Source organism: Typopeltis vanoorti, chromosome 14 (genome assembly GCF_054136105.1).
Source record: "Typopeltis vanoorti isolate ZY-2024b chromosome 14, IOZ_Tvanoo_1.0, whole genome shotgun sequence".
Classification (NCBI taxonomy): domain Eukaryota; kingdom Metazoa; phylum Arthropoda; class Arachnida; order Uropygi; family Thelyphonidae; genus Typopeltis; species Typopeltis vanoorti.
In genome coordinates, this window is record NC_143562.1 from 84,174,739 (window position 1) to 84,195,301 (window position 20,563).

Sequence of the window (20,563 nt, forward strand, 5' to 3'; positions counted from 1 at the left end):
AGGCCATGAAGAGGATGAGGAATGGAAAAGCGGTGGGCCCCGACAGAATTCCAGTGGAGGCATAGAAGGCACTGGGGGAAGAGGGAATTGACCTGCTGTGGAACCTGTTCATGAAAGTTTGCCAACAGGAAAATATACCCGAGGAATGGAGGGAGAGTACTCTTGTTCCCATCTACAAGGGTAAAGGGGATGCACAAGACTGTAAAAATTACAGAGGAATAAAGTTGATGTCCCACACAATGGAGATCCTAGAAAGGGTTCTTGATGGTAGATTGAGGGAGGAGGTGGAGATTGCAAAGGAACAATTTGGCTTCATGCCTGGAAGATCAACAACAGATGCTATCTTTGGGTTACGACAGATGATGGAAAAATATCGAGAGAAACAAAGGGAGCTACATCTGGTATTTATTGATCTGGAGAAAGCATACGATAGAGTGCCAAGGCAAGAAGTCTGGAGGTGTCTGAGGGAGAAGAAGGTGCCGGAGAAATATGTCAGGTTGGTGCAGGAAATGTACAGAAATGTGAAGACAAGTGTTCGGACCTGTTTGGGACAGACAGAAAGTTTTCAAGTAACAGTTGGCTTGCATCAAGGGTCAGCATTAAGTCCGTTTCTGTTTAATATTGTGATGGAGGTGGTAACAGAGGAGGTGAGAGAAGATGCACCTTGGACAATGTTGTATGCAGATGACATCTTGCTGTGTGTAGATTCAAGAGAAGAAGCGGAAACTAAACTGGAAAGATGGAGAAAAGTACTGGAAGAGAGAGGTATGAGACTGAGCAGAAGTAAGACAGAGTATATGTGTTGCGCAGTGGGCGGTGGCCAGGAGACAGACCTGGAGCTGGAAGAAAATGTCATCAGGAAGGTGAGAGACTTTAGATACTTAGGTTCGACAGTGGAAGAAGATGGAGGAGGTGAGAAGGAAGTGGGATGCAGGATACAAGCAGGTTGGAGGAACTGGAGGGAGATGGCTGGAGTGTTATGTGATAAGAGGGTGCCGATCAATCTGAAAGGCAAAATTTATAGGACAGTAGTGAGGCCAGCTATGACATATGCTATAGAAACTGTGGCCCTGAGGAAAAATAACATTAGCAGGATGGAAGTAGCAGAGATGAGAATACTTAGGTGGATGTGCGGTGTGACCAGAAAGGATCATTTGAGAAATGACTATGTCAGGGGAACAGTGAAAGTTACGAACTTAGGAGCGAAAATACAGGAGGCAAGGTTGAGATGGTTTGGTCATGTGATGAGGAGGGAGGACGAATATGTGGGAAGAAGGGTCATGCAGATGGATGTGCAAGGAAGGCGGAAGCGTGGGCGGCCAAAGAAGAGATGGAGGGAGTTGGTAGAAGAGGACTTGAAGATGAAGAACTTGGATGTGGTGACAGCCCAAGACAGGAAGGTGTGGAGGAGACTCATAATAAACAGTGACCCCACTTAAGTGGGAGAAGCTGCAGAAGAAGAAGAAGAGTCTTTTAGTGTTCGTTGAACCATCCTTGTCTTCTTTGTCTCTTCAAATACTAGATATCTGTAGCATTTGATGTCATTATTGAGACTTTGTCTCACTTTGATGCTTCTTTCCAAATTCGGGTCAGCATTTATGAGAAAGTCGGAAGCTTCGTCGATTTTTCTCACAAAGGTTAAAAGTCAGCAAAGGAAAATTCTTCAACCCTGACATCAGTGGAGTCATCTTCATCTTCTTCCCCGTCATAGGCTCGTTGTTGTTCCAACTCCAAAAGGGTTTCATCATCCAGATCATTTGAATGAGAATCAGTACATTCGTTCACATTGTTACAATCTAAACTTGTAAAACCAAGATCTTTGCCCATCTGCACAATTTCTGTTGAGATTTCTGTGTTACAAAAGCAACTAAGTCCTTTGAACAATGCGGCAAGATATTATGCCATACAGCTCTCATGTTGCTTTGAGTCACCTCTTGCCAAGATTCATAAATATTTTGAATGGCATCTTTTATGTTAAATTTCTTCCAAAATTCACTCAAAATCCAAGAATCTTCTTCTGCTGCAGCTTTAATAGCTTGAGCAAAAGTTCGTCTTAAATAGTAAGCCTTGAAAGTGGAGATAACGCCTTGATCCATCGGCTGCAGAATTGATGTTGTGTTTGGAGGGAAAAAATGAATCTTGACATTTTCATCCAAGTCAGTCAATAGAGTTGGATGGCCTGCCGCATTGTCTAATAAAAGCAAAATTTTGAAAGGAATATCATTCTTTTTTTACAATAGCTTTTAACTTCAGTGCAAAAACAAGTTTTAAACCAGTCTTCGAAAATTGAACGAGTCACTTACGCTTTTTTATTCGAATGCCAATGAACGGGTAAATTGTTCTTTGTAAAGCCCTTAAGAGCTCTTGGGTTTTTCGCTCTGTACACTAACAGTGGCTGCAATTTTAAATCACCTGATGCATTACCTCCTAGTAAAAGTGTCAATCGGTCTTTTGACACTTTATACCCATCTTGTGTTTTTTCCTTCTCTGCTAGAAATGTGCGCGATGGCATTCTTTTCCAGAACAAGCCAGTCTCATCAGCGTTAAAAATTTGATCATCTGTGTAGCCTTCCTTCTCAATAAGCTCCTTCAATTCATTGGGAAATAATTCTGCAGTTTTAGAGTCAGCACTTGCGCTCTTACCTTGGATTCTTACATTTTGTACCTCCTTCATTTTCGCATTCATTTTCTTTTATTTTGTCATATAGACTTGTTGCTTTTGCCTGGATTATCATTTGACTCAAAGGAATCTTTTTCTGATTACAATCTTCAATCCAGATCATTAGAAGGCGTTCCATATTTTCCATTGTAGAAGATCGATTTCTCGTGATCACTTTTGACATATAAGAAGCGGTGCTCCTTCCATGTTGTTTAATCTTTTCTTTGCTCTGAATAATTGTTCGTATGGATGACTCATTCATTTAATTCTCACGTGCTATTTTAGCAAATGAAGTGCCATTGTCATGACATTTTATAATTTCAAGTTTCTTCTCTGTCAACCACTTGCGTTTTTTGTTACTCCAACAGTGTCTTCTTTGTTTCGTCTCTTTTCACTCATACTTAAATAATAAAAAAATATTAAATACTAATATTAACGTAAATAATAAAATGCCGTGGGGAAAAAACGTGTCTATGTGAGAGCCAATCGAATCACTACTGCATAAACCTGGCTCTCGACTGTCACTTGCGGCGCCCGGGAGTCGCTGGTCAGTGTTGACAATGTTAGTGTATGTAATAATAAAAACCGTGTTAGACCAAAACCCGCATTGTTCAAAACCACGCTATACAAGGTATTCCTGTATTCAGTTGTTTGCTGATAATACAAAATTAGGTAGAGTAATAGTTATACAAGGTGATGTGGAGAGCTTGCAAGATGATTTAAATAGGCTGTCAGTATATGCAAAGGATGGGTGTAAGTTTAATGTGGAGAAATGTAAAGTTGTGTATTTTGGGATAAACAGATTACAAGTTGTGTATCACATTGATGGCACTGTATTCCAAGAAATAGATGCGTCTTACAAGCCACAACAGGTTTTGACATCCACCAAAATGTGGATGTGAAGCATACGACAGAGCTGGAGAAACATAGGTAAGAAGTGTTTCTGTTATCTTCATTAAGAGATGTGATAATCCTTCACACTCATGAGAACACTTAACCATATTAACTCATGTTTGTAGCTGCATCTTTGAGCTAGTGCTATTAAGCAGCATGAAATGCATAGCTTCTTACAGTGCATGCATTGTTTGCTGTAATTTTAACTAGAAATATAGACTAAACACTTAACTAAAATTTAACATTTAGCAAAAAACTATAATTATAGTTTTTTGTTAATGGCAGGACAAAATAAAGAAAAAACTCTTTAGAATTTTCTCTGGCCTGCTTAGCTAATTTCCTCACAAAATCTGATTTAGTCCTCCTGACCACACCATACCAGTTACCCATGCTTGCATTTTGTAATGCTCATGAGCATGCTGATGTTGATCACTTTTTCTTTATATTCTTTTTACAAGGTTTCTTTCTGATTTTATTTTTTTAAAACTTCAACTTTATAATCTGCTCATTCATTTCACTCCCATTTGATTTATCCCTCTTATCTGGGGTAAGTGGACAGGCATATCAGCTTCCTACCCACCCAGGATCAGGAGACATTGCTTCCTTCATACAACGTAATCATTTCCCATCTACCATTGACTGTAGCTTCTTATGCTCTGGCACTGCTCCATTTATTATATGTATGACATGGAGATGATAAACTTATAGACTACATAAAAGTGTCAGTGTTCAATTGTATAAACAGTAACAACTACAGAAGCATAATAAAATTAGTTTTAATTGACATTTGCCATTAGGATAAAAGTCTGCATTAGAGACTTAGCAGGAATTTGATTATTTTTATATTTGTCATATATTTTATACTTAATTATTTTTTCTGATTGATTTATATTAATATCAGTTTATTTCCATTCTTTCTTAGTCATTTCTCAGTTTGCATTCTGTTGCTTTTTCCCGTTGTAATTCAACTACTCGCATTACTAAAGTTGAAAATGGCAAAGTGCCACAGTTCGATACTAGCCCTGAATTTGAGAGCCCAGAGCATGTTCCTATCAAGAGGGATCCTCTAGGACTTGGAAAAAAAATAAATGAGTTTTATGCAGCACCAATTACAAAATTCTGGGGACATACAGTGAGTATTTGTTAATTCTAAACATCTGGCACTGAATTTTTTTTTTGTGTGGTATACATAATTTTCATTATACAGTGGATCCTCTTTGTTATGCGATATGTGTTTTTTACTGATATCCTTGCGAAATCAAAAATCATTTAACAGAACAGAATTTTCCATTCAAATGCACGTAAAATAGGAGTTTGTATATGTTTTGTCACTATAGAAAATCTATAAATGCTGCTTAGCATGCGTTTTTTGTGTTGCTTAATGATAATCCTTGCACAATTTAAATAATGATAATAATAATAATAAGTATTATTATTCCCTTTCAACACACTCCTGAACCTCCATAGCTCAGTTAGTATAGACAAAGCCCTTTGGTTGGAAAGATTCGAGTTCGATTCCTATCAGTGATGTGAGAACCTTTATCTGGTCTCTTTTGACTAAAGGTGAGTTAGCCAGTCTCATAGGGAGGTTTCACCTGGAAATGGGTTTTTTGTCCCCTAGAACAGACAAACCGGCCTGTGAACACACATTTCTACAGTTCGATTCCTATCAGTGATGTGAGGAACCTTTATCTGGTCTCTTTTGACTAAAGGTGAGTTAGCCAGTCTCATAGGGAGGTTTCACCTGGAAATGGGTTTTTTGTCCCCTAGAACAGACAAACCGGCCTGTGAACACACATTTCTACAGTTCGATTCCTATCAGTGATGTGAGGAACCTTTATCTGGTCTCTTTTGACTAAAGGTGAGTTAGCCAGTCTCATAGGGAGGTTTCACCTGGAAATGGGTTTTTTGTCCCCTAGAACAGACAAACCGGCCTGTGAACACACATTTCTACAGACATAGGATACATTGGGAGCATAGGGAGTCCAAAGACTCATCGAGGGAAAGTTTGCCAACAGCATCCAATGATTGATACCCTTCCAATTACTAACCATGCTTAAACTTGCTTAACTTTTTTCGTGAGCCATTAGTAGAAGAGGCTCTACCAATTGACCATCCTTTGCTATCTGCAATACGGTAGCGGTTAAGTGTATAGAAATCCTTGACACCACATGGTAAAAGAGGCAGGGAAGGAATAAGAAGATAAAAGAACACACTCCTATTGGAAATTTTTTTTCCCACTTGGTTAGACTATAATAAATTTAGTTTAATCCTTTATCCAAGTGTAAGCAAACAAAGTTTGCACCTGAAGTATCTTCAGGAGTGAGGCAACTCATAAAGGTGGACCAAGCTCTTATCACTCCTTGTCCCATAATGCAAAGCGCATCTCCTTGTGGACATGTATAATGCTATGCATTAAGGGAAGGGCCACTACCCAGACTGGTTTCGACCTTTATTGAGGTTTCGTCAGTGGGAAAAAGACCCAGAGGTTGTGATACCAAGATGGATGCAACGGAGAAGTCATATTTACCTATATGAGTTGCCAAAAGGTGTCTCACCTTATTATTAAATTACTCTGGATTTAGAGAATGATGTTGGAAGTTTTTGTTTTGTTTTTTTAAATAGTCTAAAGTGGAAAAAAAAAACTTGCAACATCTTTCTCTAAATCCAGAGTAATTTAATAATAAGGTGAGACACCTTTTGGCAACTCGTATAGGTAAATATGACTTCTCCATTGCTTCCACCTTGGTATCACCACCTCTGTATCTGGCACCCACTGATGTGACCTCAATAAAGGTCGAAAACGGTTGGAAGCTTGGGTGATGAATGGCAATGCTGTCACCCAGGTCCTGGGTGTGTGTGTGTGTGGTGGTGGTAATGAATGCCAATGCTGTAGCCCGTGAAGTTAACTGAGGCATGGCTGTTGCTGTTACCCCTCGGATGAGATATGAGCAAATGGACGGCTCTGCTCGGTGGTGGGGTGAGCCTGTCATGGTGTAGAGCAAACCAGTTCTGAGAGTTCTTCTCAGTGGCATGGTGAGCCTGTTACCGAGGGGAACAATGTTGAGTTTATAGAGTTTGACCTGTACTTGAACATTCAGTAAAGGTCGAAACTGGTCTGGGTAATGGCCCTTCCCTTAATGCATAGCATTATACATGTCTGCAAGGAGATGTGTTTTGCATTATGGGAGATACTAAGACAAGGAGTGATGAGAGCTTGGTCCACCTTTACCACAAGTTGCTTCAGTGCAAACTTTGTTTGCTTACACTTGGATAAAGGATTAAACCAAATTTATTAAACACACTCATATCATGGATGGACTAATCATTTTTATAGTGCTTTATGACATAGTTTTCATTTCTGCGTCATACACTTTCCAATATATTTTTCTGCACTTCCAGTAGCACCAGATATTCCAATAATTACCCTAACTTGCCAATGTTAGCTTCTTTATTAATTCCCTTTATATTAATAAAGATTTATTATTATCAGTGTACTCAAACACTAATGGCCAAAATATTGGACTTACAAGTGGTGTTACAGTCAGAACAGTATATATGATATTAATATTTTTTATTAATCCACTTATAATCAATAGTTTTTTTATTTTTTTATTAATAAACTAATAATCAGTACTTCACTAATAATAATAATAACTCACAATTATATGTATACATAATTATAGGCATCTGTTGATTAAATTTTTATGAAAAAATATCAAAAGTCTGCTGGCCCCATTGCATAAAGCCTTGATCAGACCACATCTGGATTTCTCTACTCAGATCTAATCACCAGGATTTGAAGGGGATGAAGTAACCTTGGAGAGAGTGCAGAAACCGAAAATAAAAATGATATCAGGACTGTACAACATTGATTATGAGAATAGACTGGGGGCATGCGGACTGCAGAGTTTGGTAGTTAAAAAGCAATGGGGGATATGATTGAGATATTTAAGCTGTTGAAGGGTTTTATCATATTAACACTGAGGAGATTTTTCATATGATAGAATAAGGGAAATGAACAAGAACAAGAGGTAAGTAAAAGAGTTAGAAGTAAGTTTTTGAATGGAGAGTGGTTGGAGCATGGAAGGCATTGACTGAAGGATGGTGAACATGCAGACTGTGGATCACTTTAAGGAGTGGCATGATAGACTATTTATTGACTAGTGCTGACCTCCCATTATGAGTCTTGTGACTCCATGGAGATCAGGAAATTGAATTCATTATAAATGCAATTTTATTTATTTATATAATGATATAATGCCCATGAGGCCCATATAGACATGTACAGCACCATCTTCTACCAATATATTGATAGTGGTTGTAATGTAATATTGTGTGTAAATTGCAAGTATTTTCTGCTGATTTGTATGTCTTGAGGAATGAAAGACCAAATTTTCCTGGAGAATACAAGACTGACTATCACCTTTAATTAAAAAAACATTATAAAGAGTTTTGCATCCTACACAAGATTCAAACTCAATTATTTCCAACCAAAGGGCATGTTGCTCTTTGGTCAGAATTTTCAACCAAGGGATATATTGCCACTTTTTGTTGAACCACACAAATACTTAATTCCATTTCACTTCATCATGAGAAATTAATGATGAAGAGGCTGAACAGTGGTCATTGAACGGAGGTTGAATCACAGGCTTGACTTGCCCAAAAATTATGTATCAGATTTTTCTCAGATGTTTCTGTTTTGGCAATTACAAGTTAATTAGACGAGTGATGATAATGAATGATATGATTGCAAGAATGTGCAAAAAAAGAGGGCTGGAATTTGTTGATGTTTGGAGTATGTTGGAAGGAAAAAGACAGTTGTATGCTAGAGTGGACTGCATCTGAACATGGAAGGACATAAGTGATTGAAGAAGTTACTGTTTTCTGAACAAGTTGAAGTAATTGGGCAGGGAAACTAATATTGAAAAGGTTGAGTGTAAGAGAGAGAAACTTTAGCACTGATTGTATATTTATTGATCCTTATTCGCAGAATAAATTGCAGACGAGAGGGGATAAAAATCGGCATGGGACTACTGAAATTAGTGACTTATATATCAGTTCTAAAGCCAGTGCAAGATCTAGAGGAAATCTGCAATTTTTGTATACAATGCAAGAAGTATTCAAAATAACAGAGAAGAATTTTTCGCATTAGTCAGTGCAATCTCATCCAAAAGTTGTAGGCATTAGTGAAACTTGGCTATCAGCAGAAGATGGGGTCACTGGAATTGAATGTGATGGGTACAGTATTTTCAGGGAGGATAGAGAAGATAGAACAGGGGGAGGAGTACTATTGATGATAGCTGATGTGTTGTAGCCAAAGAAAGTAGATCAAGATGATAGACATGTGAATGAAAGTTCATTTCAGGGGGTCTGGTGCGAAATAGTGACCAATGCAACCAAATATACAGTTGGATGCTGCTATAGGCCAGGGAGTACAGGGGGAGATATTGAATTCATGCATCAGCAAATTAGTGCAATGAGTGCAGTTTTAGTGATTATTATGGGGGATTTTAATTATGGTGATATCAATTGGAAGGAGGAAATATCACGTAGCAAAAAGGAAATGGAGCTCATACATCTTCTATGAGATAATTACTTGAAACAGCACATAACTGAAGGGACACGTGGTGTGAGAGTGTTGGACCTGGTTATTGGTTCAGAGGTTATATGCATAAGTAAGGTGTCCTCGTTACCTCCAATTGGTGAAAGTGATCATGTGGTATTGACATGGGAGGTTGCAAAATCTGTGGATTTTTCTGTTAAGAAGGGGCATATACGGAACTACAGGTTAGGCAATTATAACAAGCTTCGGAGTGAGCTTGCAGCCATCCCATGGCAGAACATATTGCAGGGGAAAGATGTTAGCAGTGCATGGGATAAAATCAGTGGGTATCTGAGGAAAGCAATATCAGATTGTGTCCCCATGGTCAGGAAATCAAACAAAGCAGGCATTAGATGGATGAGCAGTAGTATCAAGCTTGATCTTCAAAAAAAGAAAATGTTATGGAGAATTTACAAGGAGAAAGGTGGTCAGTATACCCATGAGCAGTACAAGGCTCAAGCTAGGAAGGTTACCAGCATAGTAAGAAAAGCTAAATCAGATTATGAGAAGACCTTAGCCAAAGAGATCAAGGGTAATCCCAAAGAGTTCTTCCACTATGTAGCAAGTAAAAAGGAAGAATAACTTCAGAAGGATAACTTTAGTGGGTGCTGATGGTATTGAGGTGACAAAATCATTTATAATAGTCGAGTTACTGAGTGATCACTTTTCAAAAGTCTATCACCCAAGTGAGGATATCTCTGTACCTGTAGCAATAACTAATGTGAGAATTGAAGCTAAAGAATCAGAGGTATTTAATATATTGCAAAATTCAAATGCAAACACTGCTGTAGGCTTAGATGGAATATCAGCTCGGGTGTTGGGTGAATGTGCAAATGAATTGTCAACCCCTCTTACTTGGATATTTAATTTAAGTTTGAACTCTGGTATGGTCCCTAGAGAGTGGAAGTTAGGCAAAGTCGTCCCTTTGCATAAGGGTGGCTCTAAAACTGTGGTAGTTAATTACAGACCAATCACTATCTCAGAAGTAGTGGTAAAAGTATTGGAAAAGTTGGTTAAAGACAAAATTCAAGAATGGGTGGATCAGGATATGATACTCTATAGAGGCCAACTTGGTTTTGTTAAAGGTAGATCCTGCCTTAGCAATCTATTAACTATCCATAATAGAATAACATCAGAGTTGGACAAAGGACCTGGCCACACAGTGGTACTTCTGGATTTTGCTAAGGCTTTTGACAGGATACCCCATGGAACACTGTTACGCAAATTGGAGCAGATGGGAATGGATACTAAATTAGTGATATGAATAGGAGAATGGCTCAGGGAGAGATACCAGAAGGTGGTGTATGGAGGAGCCAAGTCCAGGATGAGGCAGGTGACCAGTGGTGTGCCTCAGGGCTCTGTGCTTGGGCCATTGTTGTTTAATTTGTATATAAATGATATAGGAAATGGTTTACAGGGAGATATTCAGTTGTTTGCTGATGATGCAAAGTTGGTTAGCGCAATAAAAAATCAAGCTGATGTTGAAAGTTTGAAGGATGATTTAAATAAGCTGGTAGAATGGGCAAAAGATAATGGATGTCAGTTCAATGTGGAAAAGTGTAAAGTCATGCATTTTGGGATTAAAAGATTACCAGCTGTGTACTACATTGATGGAACAGTACTCCAAGAGATTGATGAGGCTAGGGACTTAGGGGTGTTGGTAGATAGGGAGATGAAGTTCAGAGGACACATTGCTAAGGTGTCCAAGATTGCACATAGGATTACTTGGTTGTTGAGGAACACACTGACATCCAGAGATAAAGAGGTTATTATTCCCCTTTATAAAGTGTTGATACTTCCACATTTGGATTACTGTGCTCGGGTCTGGTCACCTGGATTCCTTGGAGATGAGTAGGCTGTGGAGAGAGTTCAGAGAAGAGTGACCAAGTTGGTGAGTGATGTAAAAAATGCCCCCTACATTGATGGATTGAGAGCTTGTGGATTGCAGAGGTTGGTTGATAGGTGCAGAAGAGGGGGGATATGATAGAAACATTTAAATTACTGCAAGGTTTTTATAGGTTTGATGCAGGGGATATGTTTCAGCTGTGTGATGATAGTGATGGAAGAACATGAGGTCATCCCTGGAAATTAAAGAAGAGTGTGGTTGATAAGGATGTCAGACCAAGGTTTTTTACCTGGAGGGTGGTGAATGAGTGGAATTCATTGCCTGACTTAGTTGTGAACTCTTCGTCTGTAAATGAATTCAAGAAGAGATATGACAGATATTGTTTTGCTAGTTTGGGTCTCCTGTGATGAGTCTACTGACTCCATGGAGATACCCATAATAATAATAATAATAATAAATACTTAACTTCAAGTTGAGTGCTTATAAAATGAAAATGGCTAAGTATTGCATTATATAAGTATGAAATCTTCATAAACTGGACTTGTATAAACAGAGAATCCATTGTATCTTTGTGCGCTGTATTTGATATTTAACCAGATCAGTGTCTTAATGCAGTGGCACAACAACTTATCACAAATTGATAGATTACAAACACTTTAACAAATAAAAAAATAATAATGTTAGTTTTTAGGGAAAAATGGGAGATTAATTGCATTTATGTTATTAGTAATAGAATTTTAGTCCTCCTTGGAATCACATGACCTATTGTAGAGGTTCACTTTCCTTGCTAGTGGTAGGGGAATTGAATGCATTCTGTTCTTCAGCAATTATCTGTGAAAAAAAATTCTTGCTTATTTCTTCATAAATATTGTGAGCAATAGGGTGAGGAGTAGTATCTTTGCATGGAGAGTGGTCAAACTGTAGAATGCATTGCCTGATACAATGGTGAGAGCAAGAATGGTCAAGGAGTGGTATGGTAGATTTTGTGTTTCCTAGGAAGGACCTCCCATGATGAGGCTTTTGACTCTATGGAGGCATTAATGATAATTTTTCTTTAAAACATTTTATTATTTCTCAGATAGATTATATACATACATACAATAATAGTTTTTTTCATTAAAATTATGATTACATTTTGTGATTACATATTTAAATTACATGTGATACGTACATACATTTCATTACATATTGTGATTACCTATTTAAATTACATGAAATACTTACATATGATACATACATACATTTCATTACATATGATACATACATTACGTACATTTCATTACATATGATACATACATTACGTACATTTCATTACATATGATACATACAGTAGTATAAATTGGAAAGAGGAAGATGCATGTAGCAATAGGGGAATAGAATTTCTAGAATTCTTGAGAGACAAATGTCTTAGGCAACATATAACACAGGGAACAAGAGGTTCAAGAGTTTTGGATTTGGTTATAGCATAAGAAGAGTTGATAATAACTGAGTTGACATCTCTCCCACCAGTTGGAGAGAGTGACCATATGGTTTTAACTTGGAAAATGAATAGACATGCAGGAGTATCAAAGAGACAGGAACTTATGTGTAATTATAATGCAGGTGATTATAATAGTCTTAGACGTCAAATTCGGGAAGTTTCATGGAGGAAGGAATTGGAAGGCTGGGATATCATTAGTGCGTGGGAAATTGTGAAAGAATATTTGTTAGCAGCAATGGTAAGTTGTATACCACGAGTGAAGAAGAGGACACAATTTGGAGTAAAGTGGATAACAAACAATATTAAACAGGAATTGCATGCGAAAAAGAGGCTATGGAAGAGATATAAGAAGACAGGTGAAGAGAAGATGCATGAAGAATATAAGACACAGGCCAGAAGAGTTACTAGTGTGGTAAGGAAAGCGAAACTGGAATACGAGAGGAGATTGGCCCTAAGATCCAAAGAAAATCCTAGGGAATTTTTTATCTATGTGGCCAATAAGAGGAGAAATGACTGTGGAAGAATGATATTGTGGGATAAAAATGGGAATAGAGTGACTGATGCAGAGGACATAGTGGAATTGTTCAATGAACACTTTATTGGAGTATTTCATCCTAGAGGAGTCAGTTTTAATGCTAAAGGGATAGGGCAGGTTCGAGGTTTAGAGGTACAGGAGGAGAGTGTGTGTTTCAGATACTGAGTACTCTGGATGTTAGTAAAGCTTTGGGACTGGATGGTATTTCACCACGAGTTTTAAGAAAATGTGCTAGAGAACTGACAATGCCTTTAACCTGGCTTTTCAATGAAAGTCTGGCTGCAGGAAAGGTGCCCAGGGAATGGAAGGAAGGTAAGATAGTACCACTTCCAGTCTGTTACCAACCATTGCATAAGGTTGGTAACAGACTGGAAGTGTCTAATTATAGGCCAGTTTGTGTGTCATCACTAATTGTTAAGATCTTGGAGAAAGTAGTGAGGGACTGTATATGGTATTGGGCAGATGAGGGTAATATTATCTGTGAGAGTCAGCATGGATTTACAAAGGGGCGCTCTTGTTTTAGCAATATGCTAGCCTTTTATAATAAAGTTACAAGAGCATTAGATGAGGGAAAAGCATATACTGCCATTTTCTTAGACATAGCAAAGGCATTTGACAGGGTGCCACATGATAAGCTGATATTTAAGTTGCAGCACATGGGTCTGGATGTCAGATTGGTCAACTTGGTTCAGGATTGGCTGTCTGATAGGTATCAGAGAGTTGTGTATTGTGGAGCAGTTTCAAGGAGGCAGAGGGTTACAAGTGGGGTCCCACAGGGCTCAGTACTAGGACCTATATTGTTTAACCTTTATATCAATGACATTGCCAGTGGATTGCAAGGGGTTTAGTTGTTTGTAGATGATGCAAAGCTGGGAAGGATTATTAGTAATAGTCCAGATGTGGTAGCCCTGCAAGAGGATTTGAATAAGCTAGATAGATGGGCAAATGAATGGGGATTTCAGTTTAATACAGCAAAATGTAAGGTCTTGAGGTTTGGGAAACATCGATGGGATGCTGCATACTCTATGGGAGGAGTTATACTGGAGGAAGTAGGGGAGACAAGAGATCTGGGGTTGATGATTGATAGAAACCTGAAATTTAGGGGACATATTGCAAAGGTGGTGAAGGTAACACAGAGGATTGCTGCAATTATGAGGACACACTGACCTGCAGAGATAAAAGGGTTTTCGTTCCATTATATGAGTCTCTGATCAGACCACACTTAGACTATTGTTCTCAGATTGGTCCCCAGGATTTGAAGGGGATAAATTAACTGTGGCACAGAGACGGGTGACAAAGATGGTTTCAGGACTGTACAATTTTGGATATTAGGATCGGCTGAGGGAATGTGGACTGCAGAGTTTGGTGGATAGAAGAAGGAGAGGTGATGTGATTGAGACTTTTAAACTCTTGAGAGATGGTTACAGGGTTGACACTGGGGAGTTGAACGTGTTCGCTTGGTTGAACAGCAGGAAGGAGCGATGACAAGAGGCCATCCATGGAAGTTACAAAACGAAACTGTCAGTAAGAGGATTAGGAGTGCTTTATTTGCATGGAGGGTGGTTGAACCGTTGAATGCATTGCCTGATGGAGTGGTGAGAGCGAGAACGGTCAATGAGTTTAAGGAGTGGTATGATAGACTTTGTGTTTCTTAAGGGAGGACCTCCCTCGATGAGTCTTGACAGACTTTATGTTCTTAGGAAGGGTCTCCCACGATGAGCCTTTTGACTCCATGGAGGCCTGAATAATAATAATGATAATACATTACATACATTTGATTACATATGATACATACGTTGATTACGTTTTTTTTTTTTTTAAATTCAATCCTTTTTTATTATTAAAATTATGATTACATGTTGTGATTACATATTTACAACACATATGATTACATATTTACTACAGGCTTAGTTCTTTTTTTTTTTGTAATTTATTGTTTCTATGGTTGAATAATATTGTTTTTTTTACAGCATTTATACATTTAACAATGAGTAATGAGTTATATATATTTACAATTTTCATTTAATGTATTTAAGTGCTGTAACTACTGCACTTAAATGTAATATATGGATATATATATATTATTATTTTATTTATTTATTTTTTTTTTTATTTTATTATTTTTTTTTTTTTGTTCTTGGTTGAGATGTAATTTTTCAGCTTTCATCCTCAAAGCTTATTTATTATGCTTATCTGAGAATGACACCGGTTAGTTATTATTTATTGGTTTGTTTTTTGTGTTGAGAAGTAGGCTAATGTTTGATAGGTCTGATTTCCACTACCGCTGTAGGTTGAGAAATTCACACACACACTTGCACAATAATTTGGAATGTCTTGATGTGTCGCTGAACTGGAAAGCCTGAAGTAATATATTGTGTTTCATTAAGTTTGTAGGCTGTTTAGGGTGTATGTTTCTTGTTCATAATAAATCCTTAAGGCTCTTTTCAGGCTATTGTAATTTGTAAGGTTTCTATAATCAAAAGGTAATTTATTTAGCATGTCTAGGATGTAGAAGCTTCGTGTGGCTTTTCCATAGTGATTATTGTATTTATATGTGATATAATTAGTTTTCTGAGGTCTTGTTATACAGTGCGTATTTCTGACTGTCCAGTAGTTGGCATCGAAGTAATGTTTTAACAGAGCTGTGTAGTGACATAAGTGTTTTGATGTCAGTATTTTGTGTTCTGACATTGCAATGTGTATAAAGTCGATATTGTCTCTTTGTTCCCAAAAGAACAGTTTTATCATTTTGTACTGTAACGGCATTAATCTATTTAGTTTGTAGGCTGCACAGAAAGCATACGTTGTTATAGCATATCTTAGTATATTTTGGCATAGTGCTTTGTATATTAGTGTTTTTAGGTGTGTGTGAACTATGTCTTTTAACCTGTAGAGTTTGACAGTTATTGTTCGGAATTTGTTTTGTAAATAGTTTATATGGCTATTTCAGTTCATATCCACATCGAAGTAAATTCCAAGGTATCCTATTGTTTCGACCTGAGTGATTGTAGTGTTTGTACTGTTCTGTGTGTTTTTTATGTTGGAGAGTGGATGTTGAATGGTTATATATTTGTTATCAACTGGTCGAGTCAGTGGATTTCTGAATATCATTAATTTTGTCTTATCTGAGTTTAGGTGTATGGGGTTTTTGGTGAGCCAATCTGTAAGCAGATTTATGTCATGCTGTATATTTGTTTGGGCTATGCTTACATTATTATGGATGGATATCGTCTGCATATTGGAAGGTCTTACCTTTGAGAGAGGTAGCTGATTATTATTGTCAGAGCCGGCGCTAGGGTCTTTGCCGCCCGCATGCAATGTCTATCTAAGCACCCCTGTAATGATCCAGGCGTTTGTCGTTCTTTTACGATAATAAAAATTTAAATTATTTGAAATTTCTTACATAAATTTTGACAGAACAGCCACACGGTTCGCTAAATGTAACGAACCGGGGGTGTTGACTAGATATGATAATCATTAGAAACCCAAATATTCAAAAAATTCTCAAAAGTTAAAACAAATTTTGATAAACCCACTTCACTTTAATCATTGAATATAATGATACAGGGATTATAGCCTTCTCACCGACCCGAATCGCTAACAAAATTAAAATGAATTTTAATTAAAGTTAAAATTTATTTGAACTAAAGTTTAAAAAATTCTTGTGTTTTACTAAATTCTTAGTAAGTTGTAAAAATTTTTTAATAATTTTTATAAGTAGAACTATCTTTTAGGAAAATTAAAGAAACTCAAGATAGATGAGAAAATAAGAAAAGAATTCAGAAATAATAATTAGAACATTTTATTAATATTAATATAAGTATTCAAAAAATAAAATCTTTACAGAATAAGAGAAAGAAATTAAATCAAATAAATATACCTGAAATTTTTTTATTAAAATTTTAGGGTTCTTGATTTCATATTCACCAAATTAGAAATAATGGTCTTAACATCTAATTCCGCACATACATCATTTTCAGTAGCTATTAACGCCAAACTAACAATCCTTTTTTGTGACATACTTGTTCTTAAGCAGGTTTTTAATCAATTTCAACTTGGAAAAGGAACGTTCACTGCTCACTACACTAACAGGTAAGGTTAATAGTATTCTTAAAGCAATTGAAAAGTTAGGGAAAGATAAATTATTGGACACAATAAAATTAAGAATATCAAAAGGGTTTTGAATATTTAAATTATCCTTTTGAAAAATATCCCGGAAAGCACATAACTCGTCATATAGTTCTATTGCATTTACGTCTTTATTGTCGCCGTTCATTTAGAGAATCTCTAAATCGTCACAATTTTTTCATAAATCTTCGTTATTAATTTGTAGTAATCTATACAATAGATTTAAATTATCATAATATGTTTTTAGTTGTTCAAAACGTTTTAGCAACGAACACATTGCAACGTCTAGAAGTGTATAAAACACATTCACTCTAAATTTATCCTCTGGCGATTGTGGCGTTTTGTCATGATGCTTGTAGTCCAATTGTCATGTTTTCTTTCGTCGTCGAACTTCCGTACCTGTTTTAAATTTTTGTTCTCTACTTTATTTGAGTTTCTTTATTAAAATTTTCATTATTTAAAATTTCATAAAGTGCATCGTAAATTTCTCCTAACTGATATCGTAGAGGGCGGATTGCATTAATTTTACTTTCCCATCACGTTTCTGATGGCTGTTTCAATTAAATTTTTGACGAACTTTAAAAGAATTGCCCGACGTTTGTAAGAGAATGAAAAGAAATTATATATTTCTTGAATAATTGCAAAGAAACTAATTGTATCTGCATTCACTTTGGCTGCATCGTTAATGATTAAAGTTAGAGTATGAGCAGCACATGGCACGTAAAAAGCTTGAGGATTTTTGTTCAAAAGCAAATTTTGGAGCCCATATTTTTTCTCTTTCATATTTGCCCCATTGTCATACCCTTGACCTCGCATGTCTTCAATAGGAATATTCCATTTTTCCAGTTGTTCCACTATTGTTGCACATAAACCATCCTGTGGAATATGATATATCTACAAAACCTAAAAAGTTTTCCCTGATCTTGACAATTCCATTGTCACAGGAAACAAAGCGAATAATAATGGTCATTTGTTCTGTTTTACTTGCATCAGGTGTGCAGTCTAAAATTATGGAATAATATTTAGATTTTTGAGTTGATAATAAAATTGTATCCCTGATTGCATTACTTAAAGTTTTCAATATTTCATTTTGACTGTCTTTACTCAAATAGTATACTCTATTGTTCCTTGCAGGGCCCTTTCAATATGATTTTCCATAACGGGATCAAACTTTGCAAACAGTTCGACTAATTTTAAAAAATTGCCGTTATTCCTTTCATATAATTTATTGGATGATCTGCAAAAAGCTAAATTTTGGCTACCAAGGAATTTTATAATTTCAATCAAGCATTCTAAAACACTCGTCCAATGTTTCTTTTCCATTTCATACATGCTTTGAGTCAGCAATCAATAGTAGTTTTGTTTTATAAATTTTTATCAAGTTCCTTCCATTTTAAGAAATTTTTCATGTGAGCTAAACTAGTCTCATGTCTATGCAAAGTTGTACTTACATTTCTCCAATCGTTATAACCTTCTACAAGACTACTTGATTCAGTAGGTGCGAAAAGTTTGCAACAAAAGCAAAAAACAGAATTTAAAGTTTCGGAATAAATGAGCCATGTTCTTGGCACGAACTCCCCGTTTTCCATTTTTCTATTATAATACATGTCGCCAAATTTACTACTATATGTATCTCTGGGATATATTATATTTTTCTTTTGAACAGGCCCCATTTCAATTAAACAACTCGTAATTTTTCGTCAATATATCCCCATTCACCTGGATTTTCTAAATTTACAGAGACTAACAATGTGTTAATTTCATGGTCATCTACAACTAAATCTTCTCCTAACTGTTTTTCACTTAAATTCTGTATCTTGTTATCTTGTTCAACAGTTGTAATAGTACTTTCATTCAAACTGGATGATGTGCACGGTTCGTCAACTCTGATTTCTGATGTATCGAGTTGGTTACAATCTGCATCAGAATATTTTAACAAATTTATTAAGAGCCCCAGTTTGTTTCTTAATATCTGCATCTTTCGCAGCATGATGCTTACGATTTTGTGCACCAGATAACTTTTTTTAATTTTTGATTCCATTTCTATTTTATACCCACAAGAAATTATTACACAACACGACACAGAGACAAAACAATAGTCCGCACTGCGCTACTGTCATAGCCTATTGAGATGCGTACTGTTATAAATCTACTGTTGCTATCCTGTCATTACTGCGACATTGTAAAATTTTATTATTATTTTAACTTTGTATATTTGTAATTTCTATTAATTACTTGTGATGTCTTTTTTCTTTACTTTATACTTTATTCTCCGTTATTCTAATGTAGCTGTGCACGCTTTCTCTCTCTCAGAATCTCTCTTGTTTATATTATTACGTGCTATGTTTACAAGAAAGTCAAATAACATTTATTTACATTACTATGAAATGTACACGAATTTAAACATTTGGGAGATTGCTTTCTTTATCCTTCTATAAAAACTCTAGCAAAATTTAGAACCTTTTTCTTCAACTTTAAAATACTTTCTTTAACACAAAACGTTATCTACTCTCAGTTTACAAATTTTACTTATTAAACTCCAAGCTTACTCGCAAAGAGGTTACCTAAATCTCTGTTAAGTTATCTTTACAAATTTGATATCAACTTCTAACATGCCAATTGATTCCCTTAAGGACACTTCTTAACCTTATTAAACATTAAACATATATCTTAAAAGTCTTTCTAATACTACCATAAGAGGAATTATATAAAAGTTTTGAACTTACAAAGGCTCTGTATCTGACAATTAGTGAAAAGTCTTTTTCACTAAAAGTTCTATGGCAATTCTTTCATCTCAGATCTTCATCTGGAATTTTGGCTTCGGCTATATCAATTGGGAATGTAGCGGGACTTGTACTGTTCCGGAAAAATGTTATTCTCCCACAGCGAAAAGAAAAACTTATGAGCGAAGGTACTTCGGGAAATTTGCCTCGCCTTTTCTCCTCTACTTGGGCTCGCCGAAAATGCCTGGACAACTGCTGTCTCAAGTAGCTTGAATTGCTGCCTCTAAGAAACTGAAAATGCCGCCTCCAAGAAAAATGAAACTGTTGTCAACTGTCAATCAGGATCCCTCTGGACTGGAAACTTTTCTCTTCTACAGCATTTGGGACTTCTCCTTTTGGCAATTTGAGAGCCCTGTCTGTGGCCTAGAAGTCATTTCTCTCTAGCGACGTCTCGAACCGAGAAGCTCCTTTCTGGAAGCGGAAAGCTCCTCTCTCAACCAATGTCTGGATCTAGGATGCTCTCTGACAATGTCCGGAACCGAGCAGCTCTGTCTCTCTTCGGCAACGTCTGGGACCGGGCAGCTTTAGCAATGTCTAGTACTGAGCTGCCTCCTCTTTGACAGCATGTGGAACTGGGCAGCCTCTCCTGTCTCTCTGTGGACATCTCCGGAACCGGGCCCCCCCTCTACTTCT

The 20,563-nt window shown here is 36.7% G+C and overlaps 1 protein-coding gene across 1 annotated transcript in view; it reads left to right on the forward strand.

The window, feature by feature from the left end:
• Window positions 1-20,563, forward strand: part of Trpm (transient receptor potential cation channel, subfamily M) — a 410,993-nt gene that overhangs the window by 294,585 nt on the left and 95,845 nt on the right. Inside the window, 1 exon segment of the mRNA XM_090403483.1 lies at window positions 4,476-4,685. Within this exon segment, the coding sequence (XP_090259609.1) occupies window positions 4,476-4,685 (210 nt within the window).